Source organism: Neophocaena asiaeorientalis, unplaced genomic scaffold (assembly GCF_003031525.2).
Source record: "Neophocaena asiaeorientalis asiaeorientalis breed wild unplaced genomic scaffold, Neophocaena_asiaeorientalis_V1.1 scaffold96, whole genome shotgun sequence".
In the NCBI taxonomy this organism is placed as follows: domain Eukaryota; kingdom Metazoa; phylum Chordata; class Mammalia; order Artiodactyla; family Phocoenidae; genus Neophocaena; species Neophocaena asiaeorientalis.
Window position 1 is genome coordinate 4,974,421 of NW_020175831.1, and position 25,905 is coordinate 5,000,325.

General features: G+C 31.9%; 1 protein-coding gene across 1 annotated transcript in view; it reads left to right on the forward strand.

Moving 5' to 3' along the window:
- Positions 1–25,905, forward strand: part of AGPS (alkylglycerone phosphate synthase) — a 132,731-nt gene that overhangs the window by 73,393 nt on the left and 33,433 nt on the right. Inside the window, exons 11-16 of the mRNA XM_024732873.1 lie at positions 1,568–1,695; positions 11,268–11,319; positions 15,618–15,694; positions 17,794–17,906; positions 23,721–23,790; positions 24,639–24,700. Of these exons, the coding sequence (XP_024588641.1) occupies positions 1,568–1,695; positions 11,268–11,319; positions 15,618–15,694; positions 17,794–17,906; positions 23,721–23,790; positions 24,639–24,700 (502 nt within the window). The remainder of the gene's footprint in view (positions 1–1,567; positions 1,696–11,267; positions 11,320–15,617; positions 15,695–17,793; positions 17,907–23,720; positions 23,791–24,638; positions 24,701–25,905) is intronic.

A 25,905-nucleotide genomic window follows, 5' to 3' on the forward strand; every position in this document is an offset into this window, starting at 1 on the left:
TAATAATATCCAGCAATTAAAAGGAATGAAGTACTTAGTGCATGCTACAACATGGATGAACCTTGAAAACATGTAAATGAAAGTAGCCAGTCACAAAAGGCCACATATTGTAAGATTCTATTTATATGAAATGCTCGGAATAGGCAAATTTCTGGAGAGAAAGTATACTGGTGTTTGTCTAGGGCTGAGGTGTGTGTGGGGAAAATGGGTATGGGATTTATTTTTGGGGGTGATGAAAATGTTGTAAACTTAGATAGTAGTGATAGTTGCATATATCTGTAAATAGTTTAAAGCCATTGAATTTTACATTTTAAATAGGTGAATTTTATTGTCTGTGAATTATATCTCAATAAAGATGCTAAAATAAAAGAGAAAGTCTAGTCACTCTTACTGTCTTTTAAAATGTACAAGATATATCTATCTTTTTATTCAAATATTAGTCAGGCCAACTTTGCAGAGCTTTTGTGATTTTACAAATCATAATAGGGTTGTATTTGCTATCTAAGTAGGAAATCATTTGTATATGTGACAAACATATTGTGATATAATGTAGTTTACTCTTTGTGGACTCATAGTTTTTAATCTTCTACAGTATTATATATTAACATTTTACTTTAGGTATATTATAAATTTATTGGAAGCATTGATTTTTGTGATACTTTAACTTATTTCTAGTATTGTAATTAAGTTCTATAATTTCGTATTTCCCTTTCATTCTTTTTTTCATGATTCTAAGAAAATTTACTTAATAGTATTAATAATAATTCATATCATTTGTACATTAGAAAGCACTGATTTTGAAAGCTTGGGTTCTTGAATGCAATTATTTTTAACTATGTCTCTTCAAATATTTTAGCATAGCTATTTAGATCATGTAGTTATATTTAACTTGCATTTTTCCTCTCTGATTTGTCCTCCACTCCTCCATGTAATAAACAAAAGGACATTTGTTTCATTGATGGTCCTCTTCTGTTAGCTATTTATAACTATTTTGTCTCTGAAATATGTTTTTTTTTTCTTCTAAGGGCATCTTAATATTGCCTTTATCTTTTCTTTGTATGAATTCTTAGGAAAAAAGGCAAAGTGTAATAGTCTCTCTAATTTCTTCTGTCAACTTAAATTCTCATAGAAAATTAGATTCTTTTTGCCCCAATAAATTGTTGTCATAGTAAAAATAGGTTCAACTATCAAAATATACTTTTGTTTGAATGCATATGAGATATAAAAACCTGTTGTTTTTCAGATTTAAATTTTAATAAGTTGTAATACTTTAAAAACTATTTAAAATTAACCTCTTTGGAGAAAGGTTACCTTAAAAATGTTTTAAAATATTTATACATAACTAAGAAAAATGTATTCCAAAAAAACTTTTTTTAGAAATTATAAAATTTGCTTAGATGTTTTTCTAGAAGGACTTGAGTAGCCATTATTCCCCACATAGAATAGATTAAATAGATTTAAATACGATTAATAGAATAAATTAGTAGAATAAATAGATAAAGTAGATTTAAATATGATATAGAAAATTGGCATGTGATATATTGGATTATTCCCCCTTCTTTTTCAGGAACTCTTGGTGTGATAACAGAAGCTACAATAAAAATCAGACCAATCCCTGAATACCAAAAGTATGGCTCAGTAGCTTTCCCTAATTTTGAACGAGGAGTAGCCTGTTTAAGAGAAATTGCAAAACAGGTAAAAACAAAAACAAAAACCCACCCATATATATTTATATTTTAAAAATTCTGCTGCATAGTTGATTTTGATATGTCACATATAATCTTCATATTTAGTTGTGTTATATTTGTGATTTTTACCCAGTTCTATATGAAAAGGTAATGTTGTAAAATCATCCCTTTAAGTTCAGTTGCTATTTCTTTGAGTAATTATACATCTATTTCTTGGTTTAAAGAATGCTGTACAATTTTAAGACAAGGTAAGGTATGTACCTGAGTTGATGGCTTCAAATGTCTCTGCCTTTATTGAATGTTTTCTTAAGTTATTTTTGGGTAAGATATTTTGTGATTAATTGCAGTAATATTTCATTTTTCTTAAGATATTTATTGAAATTAAAATAATTGGCTGAATATTAATGGCCCCAAAATACAGAAATTAAATATAAGTAATCAAACTTTATCAGTTCTTAGAATGTGCTGCTACTAGGCCTTACTTGTTTTTTAATATTTCCTTAGCTATATCTTAAAGTAAGTAATATAATATAGTATAACATAATACAAGATATTTAGATATAAGCTAAGAAGAATTCCCACTTTCCCTTTCTTTAAAAAAAAGGATATATTGTCAAGGGTTTTAAAAAGACTAAATAATGCCAAGTAATTTTATTTCTTCGTTAGTTGTGTGTATCAGTGTGGGAGTTCTTGCGTTTCTTTAGACATTTGGTTCATTGTTTAAACTATAATGGTTTGTGAAAAAATTCTTATTTCAACATTTCCCAGCAGGGAGGAAGTCAAGGGAATATACTCCAGCCTCTCTCTTCTTGCTTTCTCCAAACTCAGAGTTCTTTAATACTTCCCATCAGCTATACCCAATTTGAATCTTGAGTGCAAGGGAGCTTTCTGATGTGACCCATATAGGTCAGCTTCTGGGTATTCAGAGTAGGGTGGAGGGAGGATCTGATAAGGAAAAAGAGTGGTATCTAGCAAGTACTCCGTTTCATTGCGGACTTTGTAAGATACTGAGTCTTATCTTCATACCATTCCAAGAGAACCAAACCACTATTAATGTTTTAAAAATATATAAAATGAGTAAAAAAAAATGTTATATTTACCATTTCCAGTGCTCTTTATTCCATACACTCAGTTTTGCCTTCTGAGACACTCATTCTTTCTTACAGTTTCTCACTTTTAAGAAGTCCAACTATATGATCACCTAATCTAACAGTTGAGAAGGGTAATTTTTATAATTTCCAAGTAGCTTCAGTTACTTATCCTTAGATTGCTTTTTCCCCTCATCAAGATTTAGTCATAGGCTCCTTAATCTTGGTTGTCTTACTCCTAGGTAAAGGGAAGAGTTTTAAAAGACACGTATAGTCATGGAATGAACATTCTTGAACTTGTGGCAGGTTACTTTGGTGGTGTTAACGCAGAAGTGATGTTGAAATCCTTAAGAGCTCCTAATTCACTTGAACTTTGAGGATATTATGTTATGGTTAAGGAGCTAGTATTATGCTATGTTTGCTAAAATAACGAGATGGCAGTAATATTTAAAAGTAGAATTATTGAATAAAGGAGTGGAGATAAGTTTTAGATGTAAATATTTGAGCACCGAGCAGTAAAGTTCACGTGTGTTCTGATAACTTGTTGCTAAACCCTTCCATCACTTAAAGGCCAAGGAAGTAACTTCAAATTTAAGATACCTCAGGTATTAAGAAACAAAAGAAGTACTTGAAGAGCCTTATGGTTTTGCCTGTGAATTCATTCCTAGAAGAATGGGAAACTAGGGGTTTTTTTGTTCTTTTTAAGAAAATAACCATAAATTCACCAATTAAAAATCAAAATAAAAGCAAATATTTTCCATAAATAGATATTTTCTGATTAATTTCAAATCTTCCTTAATGAGATATTTTTTATTCTAGTGTTTTCAATTTGTATTGTAGTTCATTCTTTGTGTTAACTACTTTTATTTTTATTTGTTTTTCATCTTTGTCAAGCTTGACTATACCCCTCCAAGAAAAGCTTTATTATTAAATATACAGTTTATATTGTCCCTCTTGTTCAAGTTTTGAATGGCATGTTTTTAGTTGACCATTATTGCCTCCATTTTTTTTATGGCAAAATAAACATGAATGCCAAATTAGATTTTTAAAATAATTACAGAATTTATAAAACTAGTCTGATTTGTATTTTTAATAGAAGATCTTAATGAGTACACACTCAGTATATCTCGGCCAACTCTGCCCCTTCACAATACCTCCCCTCTGTTGAACACAGATTTAGTAGACTTGTTAAAAAGTGTTGTTATATGATCTTTGGAATAGAAGTAGACATATTTTATGCTTTCCTGAGTGCTCCATCTGCTTTTCCGCATTAAAAATACTCACATGTAAATCTGTCTTAGGTTTCATTAATGAGAAATGGTGTACAAATGTCAAAATCCTTAATTTATAATTTCACTAAAATTGGAAATATTGAATTTAAACATAAATAGTTGGTACAATTTGTTGCAGTTTTTGTTACAATTTAATATGCTCCTGATAGAAAGTAACAGATAAGAGCTACTTGTGATAATGAAAGGCAGGTGGTAACATTTTTCTTCATCTTTGCATAAATCAGTAAAAGTTTTTTAAAAAATTCTTTGTATATTTACAATATGACCATAATCTAAATTCACTACACAAAACTATATTGAATATATATATCTTGGGATAAATAAAGGTGATGATTGATAGAAAGTGCCACCCTGTGGTTTAAAACCAGGTCAAAAAGAAAGCTCCTTTCTAATCTATAGTTTTAATAATTTGGTTCTCTGTAATTAGTAGTAGATAATTTTTAGAGACAAAAATACCATGTAATTGGAAAGCTTGCCTTACTTGAAACTGATTGAAAAGTCTAGATAGATAATATTTCATTCTCAAATGTTGCTCTTATGAATGAAACACTTGCTAAGAATAGTTACTGGGATTTGGAAATATTCCACTATTTGGGGAAGCTGCATTTTTTACTCTCGTTATACTGCACATATAGAGAGGCATTCCCTTTCCTGGAAATGGGTAAATGTATTATGTTTAGGGACATTTGTATATTAGTTTATAGAGTATACAAATCTCATGTGTCAAGAATGGTACTGTATATGCTGCCCTGCTTTATAACAGTATTCTCAAGCAGAAAAATTGAGAAAATTATCAGGTTTTGGCACTAGTCATTGTTCAGTTTGTGATTTGGAATTTCAGTTGATAGCAAGGAAATTAAGATCCATTAAAATAGACGGTACACGGTTTACGATTGTGCCAAATTCTTGATTGAGTAATGAGTTGGCTGCTTGTAATTCCTCACTGTCATTTCATAGCACTTCCATTTTTGCACTATTTTCAGACTCAAGTTGCTTTTGGATGAGTATCTTTTGGAAAGAAGCGGACATGATTGTTCACAGATAGCTAGGTGGGCTCTGTGTATATTTTTATCACTATTCTTACTGAAGGAAATAAATAAAGCAACTTTATACTGGCAGCAGAAGGATTCTACTAAGGTCACTCATCTGATCTTTGTCCATGTGAGGAATTGTCCTCTTTCAGTACTTCACTGCCTTGTGAGGAGCTAGAAAGGAAGATTTAGTGGAAGATTAATGTGATTCTATCTCATAAGTGGCAGTCCAGTAGAATCTCCAGCTTTACTCAGTAGATGGGTAAGTGGCTTTTAAGATTTTCTCAGAGAGTAGATTTCCTACTGTAGCTTCTCAAGAGGGGGGAAAATTGTGTTTTTTAATCAGAATATCAGTGTCAGATATAATATTTTATTTTTCTCTTTCATTGTTTGTTTTAAAATGGGAAGTATGTTTTTACAAGGGTTGAAGGGAACATGGAGTGTTGAAACAAGTTCAAAGGCAATTTACAAAGTTTGGGATCTTCCCCCACCATTTGCCAATAAAAACTTAGGAGTTATGCCTTGTGGTATTGAGAGAGGACCAATTTGTTCCATTATGAGGAAACATTGACTGTCTGTATGTGGCATGGATTAGTACAAATTCCTCTGAAAACTGTATTTCTCAGTATCAGAACTAGGTTTTTAGAATTACAGATTAAAAGGCAGCTTTTTCTTTTGACAAGGGATGGCCCTTTCTACCTACTATCACTTTTATTTTAAACAATTTTAAACTGATAGGGTATTTTTTTCTAGTGAGTTTAGACCGTAATTTCGGAAGATATACATAGTTCATGTCTGACACTTCAGACTGTTATATCTTAATTCTGAATTGTTCTGTTTTCAACTTGATTTATCCTGTAGGGGTTCAAATAAATTGAAAGGAGTTAGGTTTAGCACTTATATTGTAAAACATTTAAAGCTTATTTATATTAAGTGATAATTCTTGGAGATAATTTGTTACATATAGAAAATGGAATTGTTATTTTAAATCATTTTTTGATGTCATGTTTTTCTCCCTCTGAAGCAGAGAGAATAACCTAGCCAAATGTTTGGTTAATTGGATTCTTTACTGTGTGATCCAGCAAAATGTATCAGACTTGAGGACAGTTATGAGACATGCTCTAGTCATTACACCTTTACTAAACTGAAAATGTACAATTTTGACCAGGAGACTGTTTGGCATTAACTTTTGCCCCTTCCCTTAACATAAGTGGAGGGAAATATCTACCCTGTATTATGTATTTGTTTCATTCTTTAAAACGAAGAGATAATTCTCTTGCTAAAAAAGTTCTTGTTTACAGTGTAGATTCCTGGCTATAAACCAGTGTATCCTTTCTAATAGGATTAACCAGTTTACCAGTAGCCTTAAATATTGCATGATTTCATCTGTGGTGTCAATTCCAATTTATTATTAGAGGAAGAACTAATTCTGTCTACATTTTAAGCTTTTATACCTAGAAATTTGATTTAACAGAATTCTCTTCTTTTACATATCCTTTTTTTTGACTTTTAAAATTAATTTATTAATTAAATTAATATCCTTTATTTTATTGTGTTTTTTATGTGGGAGAGTATGTTTTTAACTTTATATCCAACATAGTGCAGTTGATATTATGTAAGTTAAATAGACATGGTTTCTGTCTTCTAACAGTCACCAAAGATACTGCATATCATGATAAAATTTTCTGTGCTTAAATTTTTGTATAGCCGTATACAAGGGGTTTGGTATTGAAGCATTAGCTTCTGATACAGTATGTTAGTAGACTATCTCCAGAATAGTTTTAAGGCTCAGGAATTAGGGCCATTCCAGAGTCTATACTGAAAGTTCGATTTACTCCTTGAAAAAATGAACCTTTTCAATTCAAAGATTATTCATTTTTTAACCAAGATACCAGAGATAGAGGACTGCCACTCAGTGCTTATATTTTATAGTTTATCCTTATGAAGTTAGAAGAAATCATGCAGACGTATGAAACATGTTAATATTGAATTTCTTTCGCCAGTAGCTAGTAAACTAAGATACCTCCTCGAACAATGTGTCTCATCTGAAGTGCGAGTTCTGGTTTTCCCTGTGACAAGAAAGCAATATGACTTAGTTCCATAAAAACAAATTTTGCAGAAATCTTTTGATGTGTTTCTTATAAGACTAATTAGAGTGGTTGTTTTTTATTTTTCAGGTTACGTATTCAAGTAAATTCCTGGTTGTAGCGTCATTAAAGGGAAGAAATTGGCAGCAATTTGACTTAGTCAGTCATATACCCATGCTTTGAGGTCACTGTGGTTCATTTATTTCTTCTTTGCTCAGATAAAACAAAGATATTGATATTTATTTATTAGTCCATAATGAATTTCTCATGATTTTTTTAGACTATTTACTAAAGTATAAAGTACAAGCAGGTGACCTAAGCGATTTTAGTCAGAGTGCATTTATCATAATAAAAACAAAATCAGTTATTTCATTAACTCCACTTCAAGTAAGCAGTTTTTGTTTGAGTGTTCCTTAAATACCCTGAATGTATCATCAACCCACCATTAAAATTTCTAGGTAAAAATATCCCCTCTCAGGTTAGTTCTGATCACCTACCACCAGGGGTCACTTTAACTCAAGGACCCTTTTCCCCTTTCCTCATCTATGGAATACTCTAGCAGAGCATAATTGTATAGCACGGGATTGAATTTAGAGCTCAAATTCTCAGAATTTGTGATGTCTTTAACTTTTAAAGGAGTTATTTTGAATTTTTTTTACTTACCAAAGTAGTTTTATAGCATTAAAATATAACCTAATCTTAACTGTAAGCATAGTAATCTAGTTTGAATGTTTTTTAAGAATAGTAATATTATTTTGGTTTTTTGATTATAAGGGCTCCTATTTAATTAGGTGTCATGACTTCTGATTTAAAATTCTAAGAAACTTTTCCTCCTTTGTATTTTTAGAATGATGCATAGTGACTTACAGGTTATTTACTGGAGAATCTAAAGCAGTCTTGATGCTGTGCTTTGCTTATGAGAATTTACTTGTGACAATAACTGCAAAACTCCCTTCACTGACTTTTTAAAAAATGTGGCACTATTAAAACATGAGACTTACTAAAGCTGTTGGTTTGATTTTGATAATTTTTAAAAGTCAGTGTTGAAAGTGAATTTAATATTTATTATCTAGATACAAAAAGCTTTCTATAGCTTTTAATTCTTTTTTCAATATATTAGTATGTAATCATCAACTCTGCCTCAGTATAAATAGGAACAGTGGATGACTGACTAGTTTATATAACTCAGCTGTCAAGTTAAAATCATATTCAATATAGTTGAATATCAGTTGCTGTATGTAGCAAGTGCCCTGAAGCAAGTTTCTCACTTATTTTTTCAACTTTTATTTGAAAATTTTAAGCATACACAAACTTTGAAAGAATAGTACAGTGGTCACCTGTATATTCATCTTGTATATGCAAAAATTACTAACTTTTTGCTGTTTGTTTTACATATTTGTGTATTTTTCCTTGACCATTTGAAATTAAGTGGCATTATGACAGTTGACTTCCAAATACTTCAGTATATATCTTCTGAAAATTAAGGTGTTCTTTTTTATAGCCACAATACCATTATCATGTCTAAGAAAATCAGCAGTACTTTTTTCCCTGGTTTTCTTTTTTTTAAATTAATTTTCAAATTTTTGTACAATTTTTAAAGACTACTTTCCATTTATAATTACTACCAAATATTGGCTGTATTCCCTGTGTTGTACAATACATCCTTGAGCTTGTCTTACACCCAATAGATTGTACCTCCAACTTCTCCACCCCTATATCCACCCCACCACTCCAGCTGATAACCACTAGTTTGTTCTCTATGTCAGTCCAGCAGTAATTTCTTAATGCCGTCTAGTATTCATTCTATAATCAATTATTCCAGTTGTCCCCAAAATGTATTTTGTGGATAGTCTTTCAAACTAAGATCTTATCAAGACCTACATATTGTATTTTAGTTATTTCAGAGATTGAATTCCACTAGAAATTTACTATAAATGTAATATGCTTTTTTTCCATTTTCTGTTATATGTGTGCTTATGTGGGTTGTTTTCATTAATAACACCTGCTATAGATACAGGTGAAGTAAAATCTGAGTGGCAGTAAGAGATGGAATTTACAAGTTGTTGGTAGGAATTTAAAAGTTTTTTTTCTAATAATGACAGAATGGCTCTGAATTCTTTCTCATATTTTACTGGTGTGCTTAAGCCCAAACATATAAATACATATGTGATATTCTGTTTATTTTATGAAGAAAAGAAACGTGGTCTACTCAGGCTTTTTTTGTTTTATTTGAAGTTGATGTGCCTGTTTTAATAAAAATGTTTCAGGAAAATTGATTTTCCTTTAGTATTTTGGAAACTGGTAATGTTTTTAGAAGCATTAACCCAACTACAAAGATACGTTTATACCAAGGTTTGAAAGTACTCAGGTTGTAGATTTTTTATTTTATTTTATAAATGTACTTTTACTAACACCGCAAAATAGCAAGTAAGATGGTTTTCATGTAATTTTTGTTTCAAATGTGACTTGAAAGCTCTGTGTGTGTAAGTATGTGTGTGTCTTTTGTGATTTTTAATTTTTTAATTTTTTTTGAGGCTGTGTGGCGTATTTGAAATATCGTTCATCTAGCTGTCAGGATATCTTGGTCCTAGTTCTGTCTTTACTGTTTTACAGTCATCTGACCTCAGGCATGTCTTTTAGTCTCTCTGGTTCTTAAATCCTCATCTGTAAAATGAGGATAATACCAGTTCTGCTACCCCGACAGAGTTGTTTCTTATATTAAATAAAGACATATGAAAACAGCTTGTACACAATAGTATTCTATAAAATGTAAGGCAATAGGTTATTGTTATGTTAAGTATATAAATTACCTAATATTGTTCTTCAGATTTTGCAATGACTTTTAAAAAATATAGATTGTATTATCTCACCTTTAGTATCAAAGATGAGGAAATAAATTATACAGTGTTCAAAATAAGAATCTAACCAGTCATTTTGTTGGGTAAAATAAGGTATGTATTATGAGTGGTTTTATAAAATTAAGTATTTGTTCAATTAAAAGCACATAATAGCAAAAATGTTATAACACACAGTTAAGGTATATATTTATAAGTTTTGTTCTTTTGAGTGATTCTATTTTCATAAATCTCAACATTGTGTTGATAAAGATTTTATTGATAAATGTTATTCAGAAGATAAATGTTTAAAAAGTTTACGACAGTCAAAATTTTGTGGTCTGAAAGCAGCTTCTTGGTGGAAGTTTAACCATGTTAAAAAGTTGCATAGAATATAAAAATCCCATTTAGGGTAAATCTCACTTAAATTCTTTGGAAAAACTGTAGCTAACTTAAGCCTTGCTAGTGTTTGTATGGTAGTGTTGTAGCATCACAAAGTTAATTTGAATATTTGCTTTCTTCATTTTTCTTTCCTTGCACCTTTTAGTGTGTGCCTAGATAAATATAACACAGGTGCAGTTTTAAATGTTTTAGATACATAATGTTATGCTTCAAGTTTTGTTGCTGTTTTCATACAAGTAACCTTGAAAGATCTTAGAATTCTGCACATTGTCTGATAGTTTTTCTATTTAAAATGGATTATGAGAAGCAATGAAAAGAAAGAACAAGTCCTTATCTATGAAGACATCTCAGTTAAATTTTTAAAGTGTTTTGGCCCACAAAAATGCCACCACCATCTTCCTCATTTTAAAAGAGTATAAGAGTACAGTGACCCATTATGGTTCATCAGTGGCATAATGCTCTAGGCATTGATTTTAGTTTATAAGTTTTCTACTTTGTTTTAAAATAATCTACTTTGAGGCCTAATATTTCCTTTAGGTATTTCCACAGGTCTTTGCTAGGCATTAAGCAGATCTTGCTGCAGATAAATTAAAGATCTGGCAACATGTGTATGTATATATATATTATGTACATAGATTTCTTCTCTCCAAATACTTTATAGAAGCCACTGATGTTTTATTTGTTGTCATAAAACTATATAAAAAGTTAACATTTTTTTTCCTGTATGTGTCCTTAGGAACTAAGCTCTTAATCTCAAATACAGAAAGATGACATTCATTTTCTACCTCTCTAGCTTCTTTACTGTATTAAATTTGTATCACATTTTTTTAATCTTTTTAAAACAGAGATGTGCTCCTGCATCTATTCGCCTCATGGACAACCAGCAATTTCAGTTTGGTAAGTAAGGAATGGTACTTTAAAAATCTGCTCACTAAGCCACAAAAACTTATGAAACACCAGTTATGTGCCAGGAAGAGTACTGAGTACAGAGCTAGAAAGATAAATGTCATAGCTCCTGTCCTTCAGGAAGTTCTCAGTATAATGAGGACAGACAGTTGTATAAATGAATGAGTGCAGGAGTGTTAGAGGTGATGTGAAAGAAGACTGCACTGGATACCCTGGTGCAGATGAAGAAGGGGTTGATCCTACTTGATTTTGCTTGAGATTGAGGCAGAGCGTGGGGAAAGGCTTCTTGAAGGAGTGATGCTTAGACAAAATCTTAAAAGGTGAATAGAAGTTTGCCTGAGACAGTCTCTTCTTTCCTACCAAATTTTTGTTCGCTTATCAGCAAAAAATATGAAATTGTAAAACCTTAATGGTGTGTTTGAACTTCTTCAGATAGTTCTTTGTGGCTCAAATAGACTGTAGGGTGAAAGTGGTTACAAGAGATAAAGCTGGATGGGTGGACTAGGGCTTTGCAGGATAGATTTGGGTTTTATCTTGTCAGAAGAGGGATATCTTTGTAGAGGGAATACAATAACTCAGCTTTATAGAAAGAAAGCTCATTCTGCTAGCATTATGCAGGATGGATTAGGATGGTGCAAGCATGAAGGAGGAGTTGAAATGGTTAAAAAGGCAAATACTGGGGGCTTTGTTCAAGGCAGCAGCAGTGGAGATAGAGAGTAAAGAATAGATATTCCAAAGAACAGTTTGCCAACTGGATGTGGAAGGTTAAATAAAGGGAAGAGTTTAGGGCAACTCCTGATGTCTGATTGATTGACAGTCTAGAAGAAGAGATGATTTTGGGGAAAAGACATTACAAATGGGTTGTGTTTAAGTTGACCATGGAATATTCAGGTGGAGAATTCAGTAACAGTTAACCATGTTTCTTTTTCTTCCTATTTTGCTTAAAGTATTAAACTTTCTGACACGATTTACCATCTTATCAATTCTAGTTTTACTGCTTCTGAATATTTCCATATGCTGAAATTTAGTTTGGGATTTAAGTTTATAGACTTTAAGTACCCTCAAAATAGTCCCAGAATGATTGCTCAATAATAAATACTAAAGGCCAAGTTAGGCAGGCTTTTCTTTGGTGTACGAGTAGCTTAGATTTTAATTTAGGGAAGAATGATTATCATAATTATATAGAAATTGAACTAAGGAACTCAGGTTGATAACATATCAAGGGTTCGTTTTAAAATTAGATTCTTCTAAGTTACAGCTTTTATTTCTTCAAGTAAATTACTTTCAAAATACTATACTACTGATAAAAGTTTAAGATAAATGTGTCCTATAAATGATGAAATAGTTAAATCAAATGAAAACCAAGACTCCTGTGTATTTTGGCCTGCATTCAGAGATCTAGGTTTGAAGAGAGCCATGTATCTATCTGATTAATAAGACTGTGTTATCCATTTATATGCTATAATGATAGTAAACTATGTTGGACATAGACATCTATGTAAAACTAATTATGATATGGCCAGATTTTATTTATAACTGGGATCTATAACAATTTAAATGTAGGTTCAAAGAAAGATCCTTTTGGTTATCTGTCATCCCTGTTCCACATTCTCATTACTATACCTAGGAACATGCTCTAATGTTGGTTCTACTCTCGCTAGTCTTTAGTGTGTCTCCTCTCCTTCTGCCCTTTACTTGGCCACCAAAGTGATCCTTTAGCAGTACAGATCTGATCATGCTTCTTGGCAGTCTGTAACCTTTTTGATTTCTCAGTATTCATTGAAGCTTTCCCACCTACATATCCTGCCATGACTTCATGATCAACCAACTAAATAACTCTTAGCACAGCAAGGGGTGTCTGGGACCTTGTACCAACTGTATGGCTGATTGGTCAATGTTTGTACCGTATTGGTTGTTAACAAAGCACAAGCCTTATTATTAGTTGTTAATATTTTTATTATCACCCCTCTCCTTGACACAACTCAATATATTATATTGAAATGATACATTTTCAGTATATTGAAATGGTATATATCATTGAGTACATTGAAACGATCTACATATTTTCCCTGTGAACTAATGTTTGTCAAATTTGGGAGATGTTTCTTATTCATTTTATGTGTCCTGCACCTGTCACATTACAGACACTTACGTGTTGATTGACTTAATCATCAAATTAGCAAAAGAGGGTAAACAAATCTTGAATAGCATATAGGGTAGTGCTAAGCACATTATCAGTAGCACACAACCATCCCTCAAGGTTGTATTTCCAATTTATAAACAATTCAAAGGCTAAATACTTTGGCCAAAGTCCACAAGTTATATGTGGAGCTGGGGTTGAACCCAAATCTGTCTGACCCCAAAGCCCTACTTTTTCCAGTGCTTTGGAGCACTTCCTTGAAACATAAGGATTTATGGGATCCTTTAAAATTATTTAATTAACACTGTAACAATAAAAAAATTCACTAATCAAACTGTCTAGCTAGTAAATTTAGGAACTAGTTCCTTTGTTTTCTATATAAAATAAAACAATAGCTGGAATATGTTTAGAATGTAATTAGTTTGGTAGGCAACATTAATTTAAGAATAAGTAAAAGATAATAATATCCTCTTAATTAATACTAATACCTGACCCACTTAAAAGTTAGTATCACTTTTGCAATAATTATGCTTGAAGCATATTCCATCAGGCTATCACGTCACTCAGTATTAGGGATATATATGACTAACTCACAGTAGTGTTAATAGAAGTTGTGCATTTAAATTTCAGTGTGATAAGATGAACATATACCCTTAAGGATTATTCCATATTGGAGTAGTAATATTTGGAATCTTCATACATTGTGTAAAAATATGTGGACCTGAAGTCTTTTATGAGGATCAGATACACACACTCACACATTTATGTGTATGTATTTGTTTCCAGTTGCTGTTAAAGTAGGCTGAATTCCATTTGGGACAGCAAGTAAATATTTTGATGATGTGCTACCTTTAACTTTATACATGCTAGAAATGGTATCTTTTAAAAACACTGGTTATGCTAGAGAACATTTCTGACAGGTTACCATGAAAGAAAAAAAAATCCCAAACAAACCTCTTGTGATCCAGGATCTCAAGAAGATTGCTAGGTTCGTGTCTATGTCATCTGCTCTTTATTTTTTGTTTGTTTGTTTTTTGCTTTGGTTATAGCATGGTTACCTAACTCTTAGCTTCTGGTTAAGATTTATTTGGTTACTTGGTCTTTTATGTAATATAGTTTTTTATTATAATCTGTAAGAATGTAATAAATATTACAGATTCAGATTCTCACTTTAAAAAAATAGATGAATGGAAAAAAAGACTGCAAGTGATTTTTCCTCCAGAAATATCTCTCTAAACCCCCACTTTTTTCCTTCTAAAAAGCTAGTTTGCACCTATTTTAAAAGAAGGGATCTACACTTTAAAAATAAACAAAATCCCAAAACCTTAAAGCCTTTTTTTTAAAAAATAAATGTTTTATTTGGAGATAATTTTAGATTTACTAGAGGCTTTAAAAGTCTTTATAAAAATTCTATATAAATGGTGTGCCAAATTTTTCTGAATTGGGCTCACATTACTAAGGCCAGATGCTTGACTCTTAAATGTTATAGTCATGGGAGTTAAGAAGTTGCTACTCTGAAAACAATGAGAAAACAGTAAAAGACTTTTACTCAATTAAGCTTAATCCACAGGCAACGATGTTAATTTAACAGACTCTGAGACACCATTTATGTTTTTTTGGCAATTTTAACTCTCTGGGTATAATTAAGGAAGCAATTACTAGTTTTATGCCAACAATTCTGGATGAATTAAGAATTAATTAAGAAACAATCTTAAACTTGGCATTGACTCCATATTTGGTTATAGTTCTGAATGGTTTCTGCATAATTAAAAAAAATAAAAGTAGAACTAGCCACCATTGGGTGTTCCTAATGAAATAAAAATTAATGAAGTGATTTTACTATGTATAAACTATACCATTGAAAGATAACCTAAACTATGTGTAGTAGTAATTACATATAGTAATTTGAGTTTAAAAAAAAACCCAAGAAGGAGTTTGGTAAACAAAAAGTTGTTTGTGACTTTTTAAAAGATGTAGATCTTAATACCAATGTATTATATGTATAACATAGGAGATTTTAAAAACTAAAGTCATGGAAATGTTCACTTTCTTTTAGGATACTAAATTAAAGTAGCCTCTTGCTCTTATGAAAAACATAGATAAATTAGTTTGCTATTAACTTAAAATATGAACTTTTTTTTCTTCTTAGGTCATGCTCTCAAACCTCAGGTTTCCTCTATTTTTACATCATTTTTGGATGGATTAAAAAAGTTTTATATTACAAAGGTAAGAATTTTTTTTAATGCTTAGGATATTAATTTTTTCTGATTTCTCTTCCTCACACACACCTATGTTCTTCCACGTTGCTGTGTACATTTCATAATTGTTATTTTTTTATGTTGGAGTAAATATTTAATCAAGTAAATCAATTATGCATTCAATTTCAGAAAATATAAAAGCTTTCCCGGATTTGAAGTTCCTAAAAATAACACTTCATTGAACAGTTTTAGCATATAACATTTTTTATAGTTTGAATTTTTTCCTTCATAGTAGATATCTAGAAGTGGAATAAAAGTATTCGTTTTTTAAAACTTTTGACACATGACAGTGCATATGTGTCATTTTTGGATTGCATCCTTGCTATTACGTATGGGATTTTTTGTTTTGTTTTGTTTTAAATTTAGTAAATCCAGGGGGGAAATAGTATTTTATTTTAGTTGATATTTCTTGAAACTCTAATGAGACTGACCATTTCCCTGTATTTCCTAGATGTAATATTTTGTGAATTAGTTGAATGTGGTTATTTTGCTAGGGGTAGCAACGTCAAACAAACAACTTCTGTTTGTTCTTTTTGGGGGTGTGGGGGGAATGGTTTAATGCCTTGCTGTGTGCCTTTTGAAAAATGGAATTATTAGATGCCTTTTTCATAAATGTTGTAAATAATTTTTCCAGTCAGTTGACTCCTTTTTAATAAGGTTTCTTTCTTTTCTTTCTTTTTCTTTCGGTGCAAAAGTTTCTAATTTTTATATCTTTCCTTTGATTATTTAATTACTTTTAAGCTTAGAAAAGCCTGTCTTCCTCCAGAACTATGATTAGGACCATTTTCTTCTCTCTCTCACTTATTTGTTAAAAAGGAATTTAAAAACTTTTTGTCTTTATTACTGTTTGACTTTATTTCAATTTTATGATGTGAGATAAAAAACTAAGTTAATCTTCACCTCTTGCTCTCCTGATTGCTAACTAGTTGTGACAGCACCATTAACTAACCTGTCCTTGCTTTTCATTTTTGTTTTTTGTTTCTCTTTGCTGTACGTGGGCCTCTCACTGTTGTGGCCTCTCCTGTTGCGGAGCACAGGCTCCAGACGCGCAGGCTCAGCAGCCATGGCTTACGGGCCCAGCCGCTCTGCAGCATGTGGGATCTTCCCAGATTCCCATACCGGGGCACGAACCCGTGTCCCCTGCATCTGCAGGCGGACTCTCAACCACTGCGCCAACAGGGAAGCCCCTTGCTTTTCTTATATTGATTTGCCATGTCTAAGACATCTTCTCATATACTTATATAAGAAAAAGACATTTTTATGTAATAGCTTTTGTTCTTGAAAAGAGCTTTTGTTTAATGAGCTTTTGTTCTTGAAAAATTAAATGGATTTAATTGCTGTAGATCTAGTTCTCCCTCTTATTTTTTCAGAATTTTCCTTGTTATCACCATTATCTACCTGTTCAGTATCCTGGAAAATTTTTAGAAACTCTTCATTATTTTAGGAAGCTCATTGAGGTTTTTATTAAAATTGGAATAAACTAGTATATTAATTTGGGCAAAAGTCGACCGATTTATAATACTTAGTTTATGCATTTGGGAACATAGATTTCTCTCATCTTTTTTTTAGACATATTTTCCTAATGAAGTTATGTATTTCCTTTTAAGATTATTCTTAGATGTTTTATATTGTTTTATACATAAGGTCTCCTTTGAAAATATTACTTAATAAGAAGTTATTGGTGGTATATATGTAAGGGTGCTGCTGGTTTTTACTCCCCCCCAACATCCTGCTACTTTATTATGTTCTGTCATTTTGGTAGTTTTATTTGATTCTTTGGTACAGTTATAATTCTTACAAGTTAATTTGTTGTATTTCCATACCAATATATCATTATAATTGATACCTTGGCATACTGTAAAATGTTTTTCCTGAGTGCTGTTCTATTGTGATGACCTAAATAGGTACATTAAGCATTCTTTTTGATTGACATGTAAAGTTCCAAAGCTCAGATTTTGAAGAGCTGGTATGTTTGAGCTCAGATCAGAAGAAAAAAAGAGCAAAATGCGTTTTGATTTACTATTTTGTAGGCTAAGACTTATCTGTAATAATAATATTCTTTTGTAGTTTAAAGGATTTGATCCAAATCAGCTAAGTGTCGCTACATTACTGTTTGAGGGGGACCGTGAGAAGGTTCTTCAACATGAAAAACAAGTGTATGACATTGCTTCAAAATTTGGGTATGGTTTTCAGTTCATAATGCCAAGAGAAAGTTAAGCTAAAATTCTGATATCTCCAAGCAGTTGTTAATGTACACTTTCCAGTATTAAATTTATGTTAATATATGGTAGTCAACTTGAAATAATATGTTGGTTTACTTCTAAAGTTTTTAGAAGGCTAGACTGGTATGTTGCTCTTACTTGTCTAATCGTATATGTGACATAGTGAATCTTCTTATTGTATTTTTTCATTAATGATAATTTTATATTATTTTCTATTGTGCTAAGTGAAATAGAAAAAAGTTCATAGTCATGTTGCTATTTAGTGGTAATAGTATATGTATAAAACATGTTATAAGTATGTTTTTAAAAGGAAATTGTGTTTAATCAAAAGTATTTGATAAATTATCTATACTCCACTTCCTGTCACTTACTGTTTTGTGCTGGTATAAAGAAACTGAAAACATTTCACATCTGTAACCAACTGAATAATGATTGGGTGGTTTCTGTCTGTCCACTTGATGGATTATAAGATTGATCGATGAGAACTATAGTGAAAGCGCCATTTATCAGGACTACATTTTTTTTCCTTTCCTTTTTAAGTACATAATAAACAGTTTTCTGGATACCAATCTTTTTTTTTTTTTTAATTTCAGAGCTTAAAATATATCATACACATACATTATCCTTAATCTGAGTTCTTTGTAAATATTTACTTTTATTTCTTTTTTTTCCCTTTCTTGCTGTTCTTTATGAGAACAAATGAACGCTTAATTTCGAGCCATATGTCTTAGAATGTGCCACTTTTATGTGTTTTCCTCATATATAATGTTCAGCCCTTTGTTTTTAGGATTTTCTGAACTTAGTGTTAAAGTGCAGTATTGTTAGAAAAAGATCTAATCTTGGGCCTAATTTTTACTTTACCTTTGTACTGTTTTTGAACATTGAAAAATAATCTCTCAGTTTTATTTTTACCCTATTCTGAAATTGGCAAGTGGAATTATAATTTTTTTAGTAAAAGGTGAAATTCAGTAATCTTTCACTTTTTCTTCTCCACAGTACCTTTTTGGGAATTATTGATGTTTTAGCTAAATTAGTTAAGAGTGCTGTAAGGTTTCATTTAATGAGCAGATGGGTTGGATATCAGGTTATCTCTGAAATTTTTTGAAATGTTCATGTACCTATTTTTTAGTTTCTAAGTTATGTGGAGTACATATATAATTTGATTTAAAAACTTTTTAAACCCATGATACTAGTGAGAAACAAACACTAAAGGAGTTTTAAATGAAAACCTTTTACATCTAAATTAAATCTTTTATGTCTACTTAGTCTTAAATATTAGAGACTGAAACTTTTAAAAGTTATTTCGTTATATATTTAAATGTTTATTTGGAATTTCAAAAATTTCCAGTCATTTGTAGGGAAATGGATGCTATAATATTTTAATCACTGTATGTAAGGTTAAATTTGCTTAATTTCATCTCACTACTCCCCACCCCCACCTCCAACACACACACACATACACACACCCAGAGATTGCACTTTGTGGGATCTATAGTTATAGTTCCAATTCAGAGTAGCCAGCAAATCATTACTAGTTAGTAATGTGCCGCATTTCCTGTTAGACTGGGATAGGCTGATGACAAAAGACCTTTTTGTCCTAACGCACACATACTTTTTATAGGGCATGATCTGTCTCTTTTGGGGCCTCACCATTGATGCCTGCTATATACTAGATGCTTGATTAAATATTTATTGAAAGGATTTATGAAACTGAATACTTTATTTTTCCCTGACATCTTTTATGCTACTTTATTTATGCCTAATTACTGTGCCACCCTTGAAACAGTATATTTTAATCTTTAGGTATTTATTGGGACCATGTTGTCAGTTTTATTTAATTTGAGCCACCAACTATCAAGAACTGGCTTTTCATGTAATGCCAGTTTTGTTTTTCTCATGTAACACCAGCCATTTACAACTTGAAAGTAATAGTGAATCTTTCTTAAGGTGAATCCAGATCTCTTTGGATACTGATAACGAGGCCCCAGAACTATTGATTTAATTCCAGCAATTTGCTTAAACTAAACAACAAACTTGTATCAAATTCATCCATTAAAAATAGGTTATATTAAATGAGGTATGTATTTTAAAGCAAGGGTAAAGCATTAAAACTTAGACCCTGATTGTAGTGTCATTTTTTTTGCTATTATTATTTGCTACTTCTTAGTTACGTTTATAATTAATTTCTTAATATACTTTCATCTGGCACCCTTCTTTTAGATGCAGAAATCTGTGTTGAACAGCCCTAGGCTATCACCAGGCAGGTGACTTAGGGCTCTTTTGATTTTTTGATACTTGGAAGTATATCTTCGCGTGGTTTTCCAGCAGTAGTCCCGGTTTTCCCCCAGTTCTCTCTAGGCACTAGTTGTTTGTTCTAACCACTGAAAGATTCAAGGATATTTTTTATAAGATGCTACCCTGCCAACCCTCATTCCTCAATCATTTCTCCTGCATAACTAGCTGGAGGAAAGCATCACTAAGTTTCTTTCTAATAAAGTTTTCATAAGTTAGTTTAGCTCATGTATTTTATTTTGAATTAGGGCATTTTCAATCTATTCTTTATTTTCTGTTCTTTTGTTTTATCCTGTTTCCACCACCTCACTGGCTTTATTTATTTTAGAATTTATTATTTATTTATTGACTGCATTGGGTCTTTGTTGCTGTGCACGGGCTTTCTCTAGTTGTGGCGAGTGGGGGCTACTCTTTGTTGCGGTGCGCAGGCTTCTCATTGCGGTGGCTTCTCTTGTGGAGCATGGACTCTAGGCGCAGGGGCTTCAGTAGCTGTGGCTCGCAGGCTCTAGAGTGCAGACTGAGTAGTTGTGGCGCATGGGCTTAGTTGCTCCACGGCATGTGGGATCTTCCCGGACCAGGGCTCGAACCTGTGTTCCCTGCATTGGCAGGCGGATTCTTAACCACTGCACCACCAGGGAAGCCCACCTCATTGGCTGTAAATTGATTGTTTTTAATGAAGTACTCCCAACAGTTGAGAACATTTTTGTGAGTTATCTTAGCCATTTTTCCTTTTTGCCTTCCACACCCACGCAAACACTGTTAAATACCTTTGAACACATATGATCCAATAGAATATAATAGCCAAATGTTGAATAATCATACTTTGGTTGTTTATCTATGGTTGCTAGTAATGTACTTTAACTTCTCTAAGAGCTAAGCGGAGTAAACATTACCTGTCACCAATCATGACAGATGTGTTGACATTTACCATAGAACTTAAGGTAATATGCTGTTGTTATTTTTAAAGGGTTATATTTAAAGTATTAGTTTTAAAGTGCTTAAATTGTTTAATGTAATTCAACATGAGTGTGATTAGGTTCACCAGATGGTTCTTTTATATAACAAGATTATCTCTCATTCCTCTTTCAATAGTCTTCCCAGTCCTTCCTCATGTAACAGCTTTAAGTTTGTTTAAGAACCTTGTTAATTGATATTTTAAGGAAGTAGGGGATGGATGTTGGTACTTTAACATAAGGCAGTTGAATTTAAGTATAGTTTATTGGAGTGGCTGCAAAAGTGGCAAGTTAGAAGCACTTAATTTCTAAACCCTACTATTGTTTACATATTGTATCTTAAAGTAATTTTGGCTGGAAGACTAGATAGTTCTGAAAACTAAAAAAAGAGAGGTTCCAAGAAGCTAAATTTGCAGGGAAACCTTTGATTCAGAAAAGCGAACCCAGAGTGACTTTTATTCTTTTGGGGGGTTTATGAATTTAGAATGGACATCCAGTTTCTTCCTGCTTTGGGTAAGAAAATGCATATTTCTGTGTGGTTTGTCACACTAGATTCCAAGTGGAACAGATCTTTTTTTTCCCCTTGGCCAGATATTAGAAAAGGGTCTAAAGAAAAATGGCTTGACCTGGGACTGCAGAGTCGGACTTTTTCTCATCCTGATATATCAGGATGCTATATCTTATATCAGTAGGCCTGATATAGGAGAGACAGGCCTACTAAATGTTCATACCTGCTACTTCTCACCAAGTACATACTCAGAATGCACCTGAGTATGATTCCCAGCAATGGTCTCTTGCACCCTTTCCTAGTCTTCATGCTCCTTTCCTTTCCTTCTGCCGGTAGGCCTAGCATGAACTGTGTCTTTCCTAGATCAGTAGGGTTTTTTCTCTCTTGGAGTTAGTGTCTGACTCAGATTCATATCTACCTGAGGTTTGGGTTCATCTATTTTCCTCCAAGCACCTGTCACAGCAATTTTCTGACTAGTTTACTTTTTGTTTTGGAACTTTATTTGACTCGCTACCCCAACGTAACATCCATACACATCTAACCCAGAATTGTCTTCTGTTTCTTCTTAATTTTCTATCTTAGCAGCTTGACCTAAGTTGTTTTCTTTGCTCATTAACATTCTAGTAACAAATGCCCCCCTTCATTTCATTATACCCTTTCCCCATGTAGTTCTAGACTAGAGCTGCTCCTATCAAGTCTTTGCCACTCCTTCTGGATGACACTAATTCGTGTATATCCAACTATAATACAAAGTCAGGAAATCTGATTTAGCCCATATGTCCTAGCTGAAAATTGCCTTACAGTATTTGTGTAGAACAAGGGTACATCTACATTGTATTACTTACTTACTGCCAAATTCAGACAAAACATCGGGGAAAGAAAGGATTTAACTGTAAAGGTGTTAACTGAATTCATAAGAGAAATGAGAAGAAGCTCAAATCACAGAGGTTCAAAACCTGAGTCTTAAGCAACACCATGGTTAAGGGCTCAGCATCCTGAGACCAAGAAGGCGCAGTTAGGGTATTAAGAAGAGAGACATAAAGATTAGCCATCAATCATGACTCAAGAAAGCCACAAGAAAAGATATTTTTCCTTTTATTTGTTTTTATTGAGGGATTTTTAGTGGGTACTTTGAGAATTTGGGATAAGTTTTATTTAGTTGACTAAGACTACTTAAAATTTAATTTCTGCCTGATCATGGAAAAAGCAAAATTAAAAACTATCTACTGAAGGTAGTGGAAATCAGTAATCATTCATAGTCTTTTAAAATTAGAATGACTTTAACAAAGCAGAGTACTTGGACTGAAATATATGTTATATGGGGTTGATTCTAACTAGATCACGAAATACAGCTTCTGTACAAAGCTACTTTCCAATTGAAATGGATGTGTTCATACTGTTTGTTGCTCTTGTACTTGCCTATATGTTGCTTCATAAATTTTAATGTATCTGTGTAAGTATGTTTTGTCTGTCTTTTAAATCATAAATCCCATAAAGTAAACACCTTGTCTAATACTCCAAATAACTATGTGCTCAAGTATTCAGAAAACTTCTTGGTGTTTGGAAGATCCTAGTCAGTCATTGCAAATCTTTATATATGAATAAGACTATAATACATGAATATACAGGTAAAAATATAATATGAGTAAAATAAGAGTATTTTAAGTATCTTGATATGCTTGTGACGATTATTTAAGCTTGTTTCTCGTGGCTAATTCTCTGTTCTTTTGACAGTATGAGTAGAAGTAGTTGAGTTCATATTAGTCAGTTTTACTGGTTTGGTAGATATAAAATTAATTACCAAACTGAATATTAAAAATATTTTTGTTATCCAAGACTATTCTCTTGACAGCTCATTGATACATTTATGATAAATGAGATTAAAATAAAAATGAGATGTAAAGTAACATATGTTAATCTGTTAAGCAGTTATCTTGAGGTATTGTATCAGTTTGGTTAGTTTTATATATTTTTAATAATTCATTTGAAATATACTGACAGTGTATTGTTTAATTACAGTGGATTAGCAGCTGGAGAAGATAATGGACAGAGAGGTTATTTGCTGACCTATGTCATTGCGTACATTCGAGTAAGTTATCTCATTTCTTTTATCAGTTTATGTTGCAAACAATACTTTTTCTATAAGTGAATAAAATTATTTTCTTTATTTTCTTAAATTTTAACCTACGGTAATTTAGCATATCATTGTACTCGTATGAGTCCAGGATTTTTCTACCTTATAAAATTTTCTTTCATACCTTTATACTTTTGTGGTGGCTTATGAATTGCTCTTTCCAATTTTGATATTAAAACAGAATTGTACTCCGGGTAAAAAATTTAGTATTATAAGTTACTTATCATATAAGTATTATATCTTGTACGCTATAAAATATATTTTCCTAGCTGAGGTGGTTCCAGATAGTCTAGCTATTTAGTCACTACAAAGAGAGACACTATTTTCTAAGTTATTTTTAAAGGAAAGTTGATTTTAAAAGATTTCTTTTCCTTTCTCTAGTCCCTCCTCTCCCAACTTCCCTATCTCCCTGGTCCTTTGATCCTGATGATCACTTTTTGGTATTGGTTAATTTGCTGTTTAGGCCACTAAAAATCTGTCCTGCTAGTATTCTCTGCATGTACCTAGACAGTTTCTGAATAGAGACTCCATTCATTAGAGAAATATTTGAGTTCCTGCCGTGTGTCAGACACTCTGCCTGGTGCCAAGGGCACAGAGGAAAACAAGACAAAGTTTCTGTCCTTCTGGAGATTATATCTCACACTTGGGGCCACTTTCCCATGCTCTTTTGAGGTAGGTAGTAAAGAGCCCAGGAGGTTGAATTAGAAACATGAAATACTAATAATGAACATGAAATACTACTAATATTATGGACTCTTCTGCATCTGTTGTAATTTCTTAATTTTGTGTATATGTCTTAACAGGATTTAGGTTTGGAATACTATGTATTAGGGGAATCTTTTGAGACTTCTGCTCCTTGGGACAGGTAAAATGAAATAAAATGCCTGATATTATTAAAATATGCTATACAATTGCTGAAGTAATTTATTGTGTGTGAATATGTAAACTTTTAAAGTTTTGTAAGGAAACGTTGAAACAAGGTAATCACTTTTATTTAACTTAATATCTTCATCAGAATGTCACATTTGCAAGCCATTTTTAAAATTTTAGACAGACTTGTCCATGTCGCATAGAAGGAAGTTATTACCGCAGTTTACATTTAAAGAATTTTACTGAACACTAAATGTCACTATGTGGTTTTACTTAGCTTTGATTTAAATTCTTAAATGGTTAATATGCTTAAATGTTCTCTAAAAAGTCCCCCCAAAATATAACCTTCTTTTGTAGTATTTCATTTAGCTTTTGATATTTGTATGTACACTGTTAATCAAGATCTTAACTTGAATTTAAGTGATTTCTGAAAGAAACCCAATTTAAGAAATTATGTATAATTTCTGTTTTTAAATTATACACATATATACATACAAATATTGGTTAGGGAATTAATCATAAAAACTGATTAGGAAATGTGAAGTGGTTATATTAAAGATAGACTTGTGAGTTAACTAATAAAAAATTCTTGAGGTTGTTAGCACATTTTAAATCTAGTATACCTTACATTTTACTTTATAAAATTTACTATTTTAAATCTATAATAAAGTATATAGGATATAACAAATCCCCCTGAATATACCTGTTAGATGTTACCTATCTTAACATTTTTGTTCTACCCTAACCTCTTTTTTTCCTCCCCCAGAAAACTTTTTACTTTTCTACACTGTCTTCATCTACTATGGGTTTTGACTTTTGCTGTATTGATGTGAATAGTCCATGCATTGTAAGATAGCAATCAAATTTATAGTATCAATATGTTAGTCACAGCATTCAGTTTTTGATGCTAAATTTTAATAAGGGGAATAAATCTTATAAATAAAAAGAATTATCACTTCATCAACATCTGACATGTTTGAACAGCAGATATAGTTTGGGAGCTGTTCATAGATGTCTCAGAGACCATTTTAGTCTTTAATACCTTTTCTTACTGGGGAAAGTGGGTTAGTGTAGTGTTACTTCTTCAGTAGTATGAATTTCCTTGTCATCAGTTACTCCTTACCTGTGATTGCAATTTTGTCTTTAAATTCTTCCAACTGTGGAAGCTAGTCATGCACTATCTTTTCATTTTTCTTTATA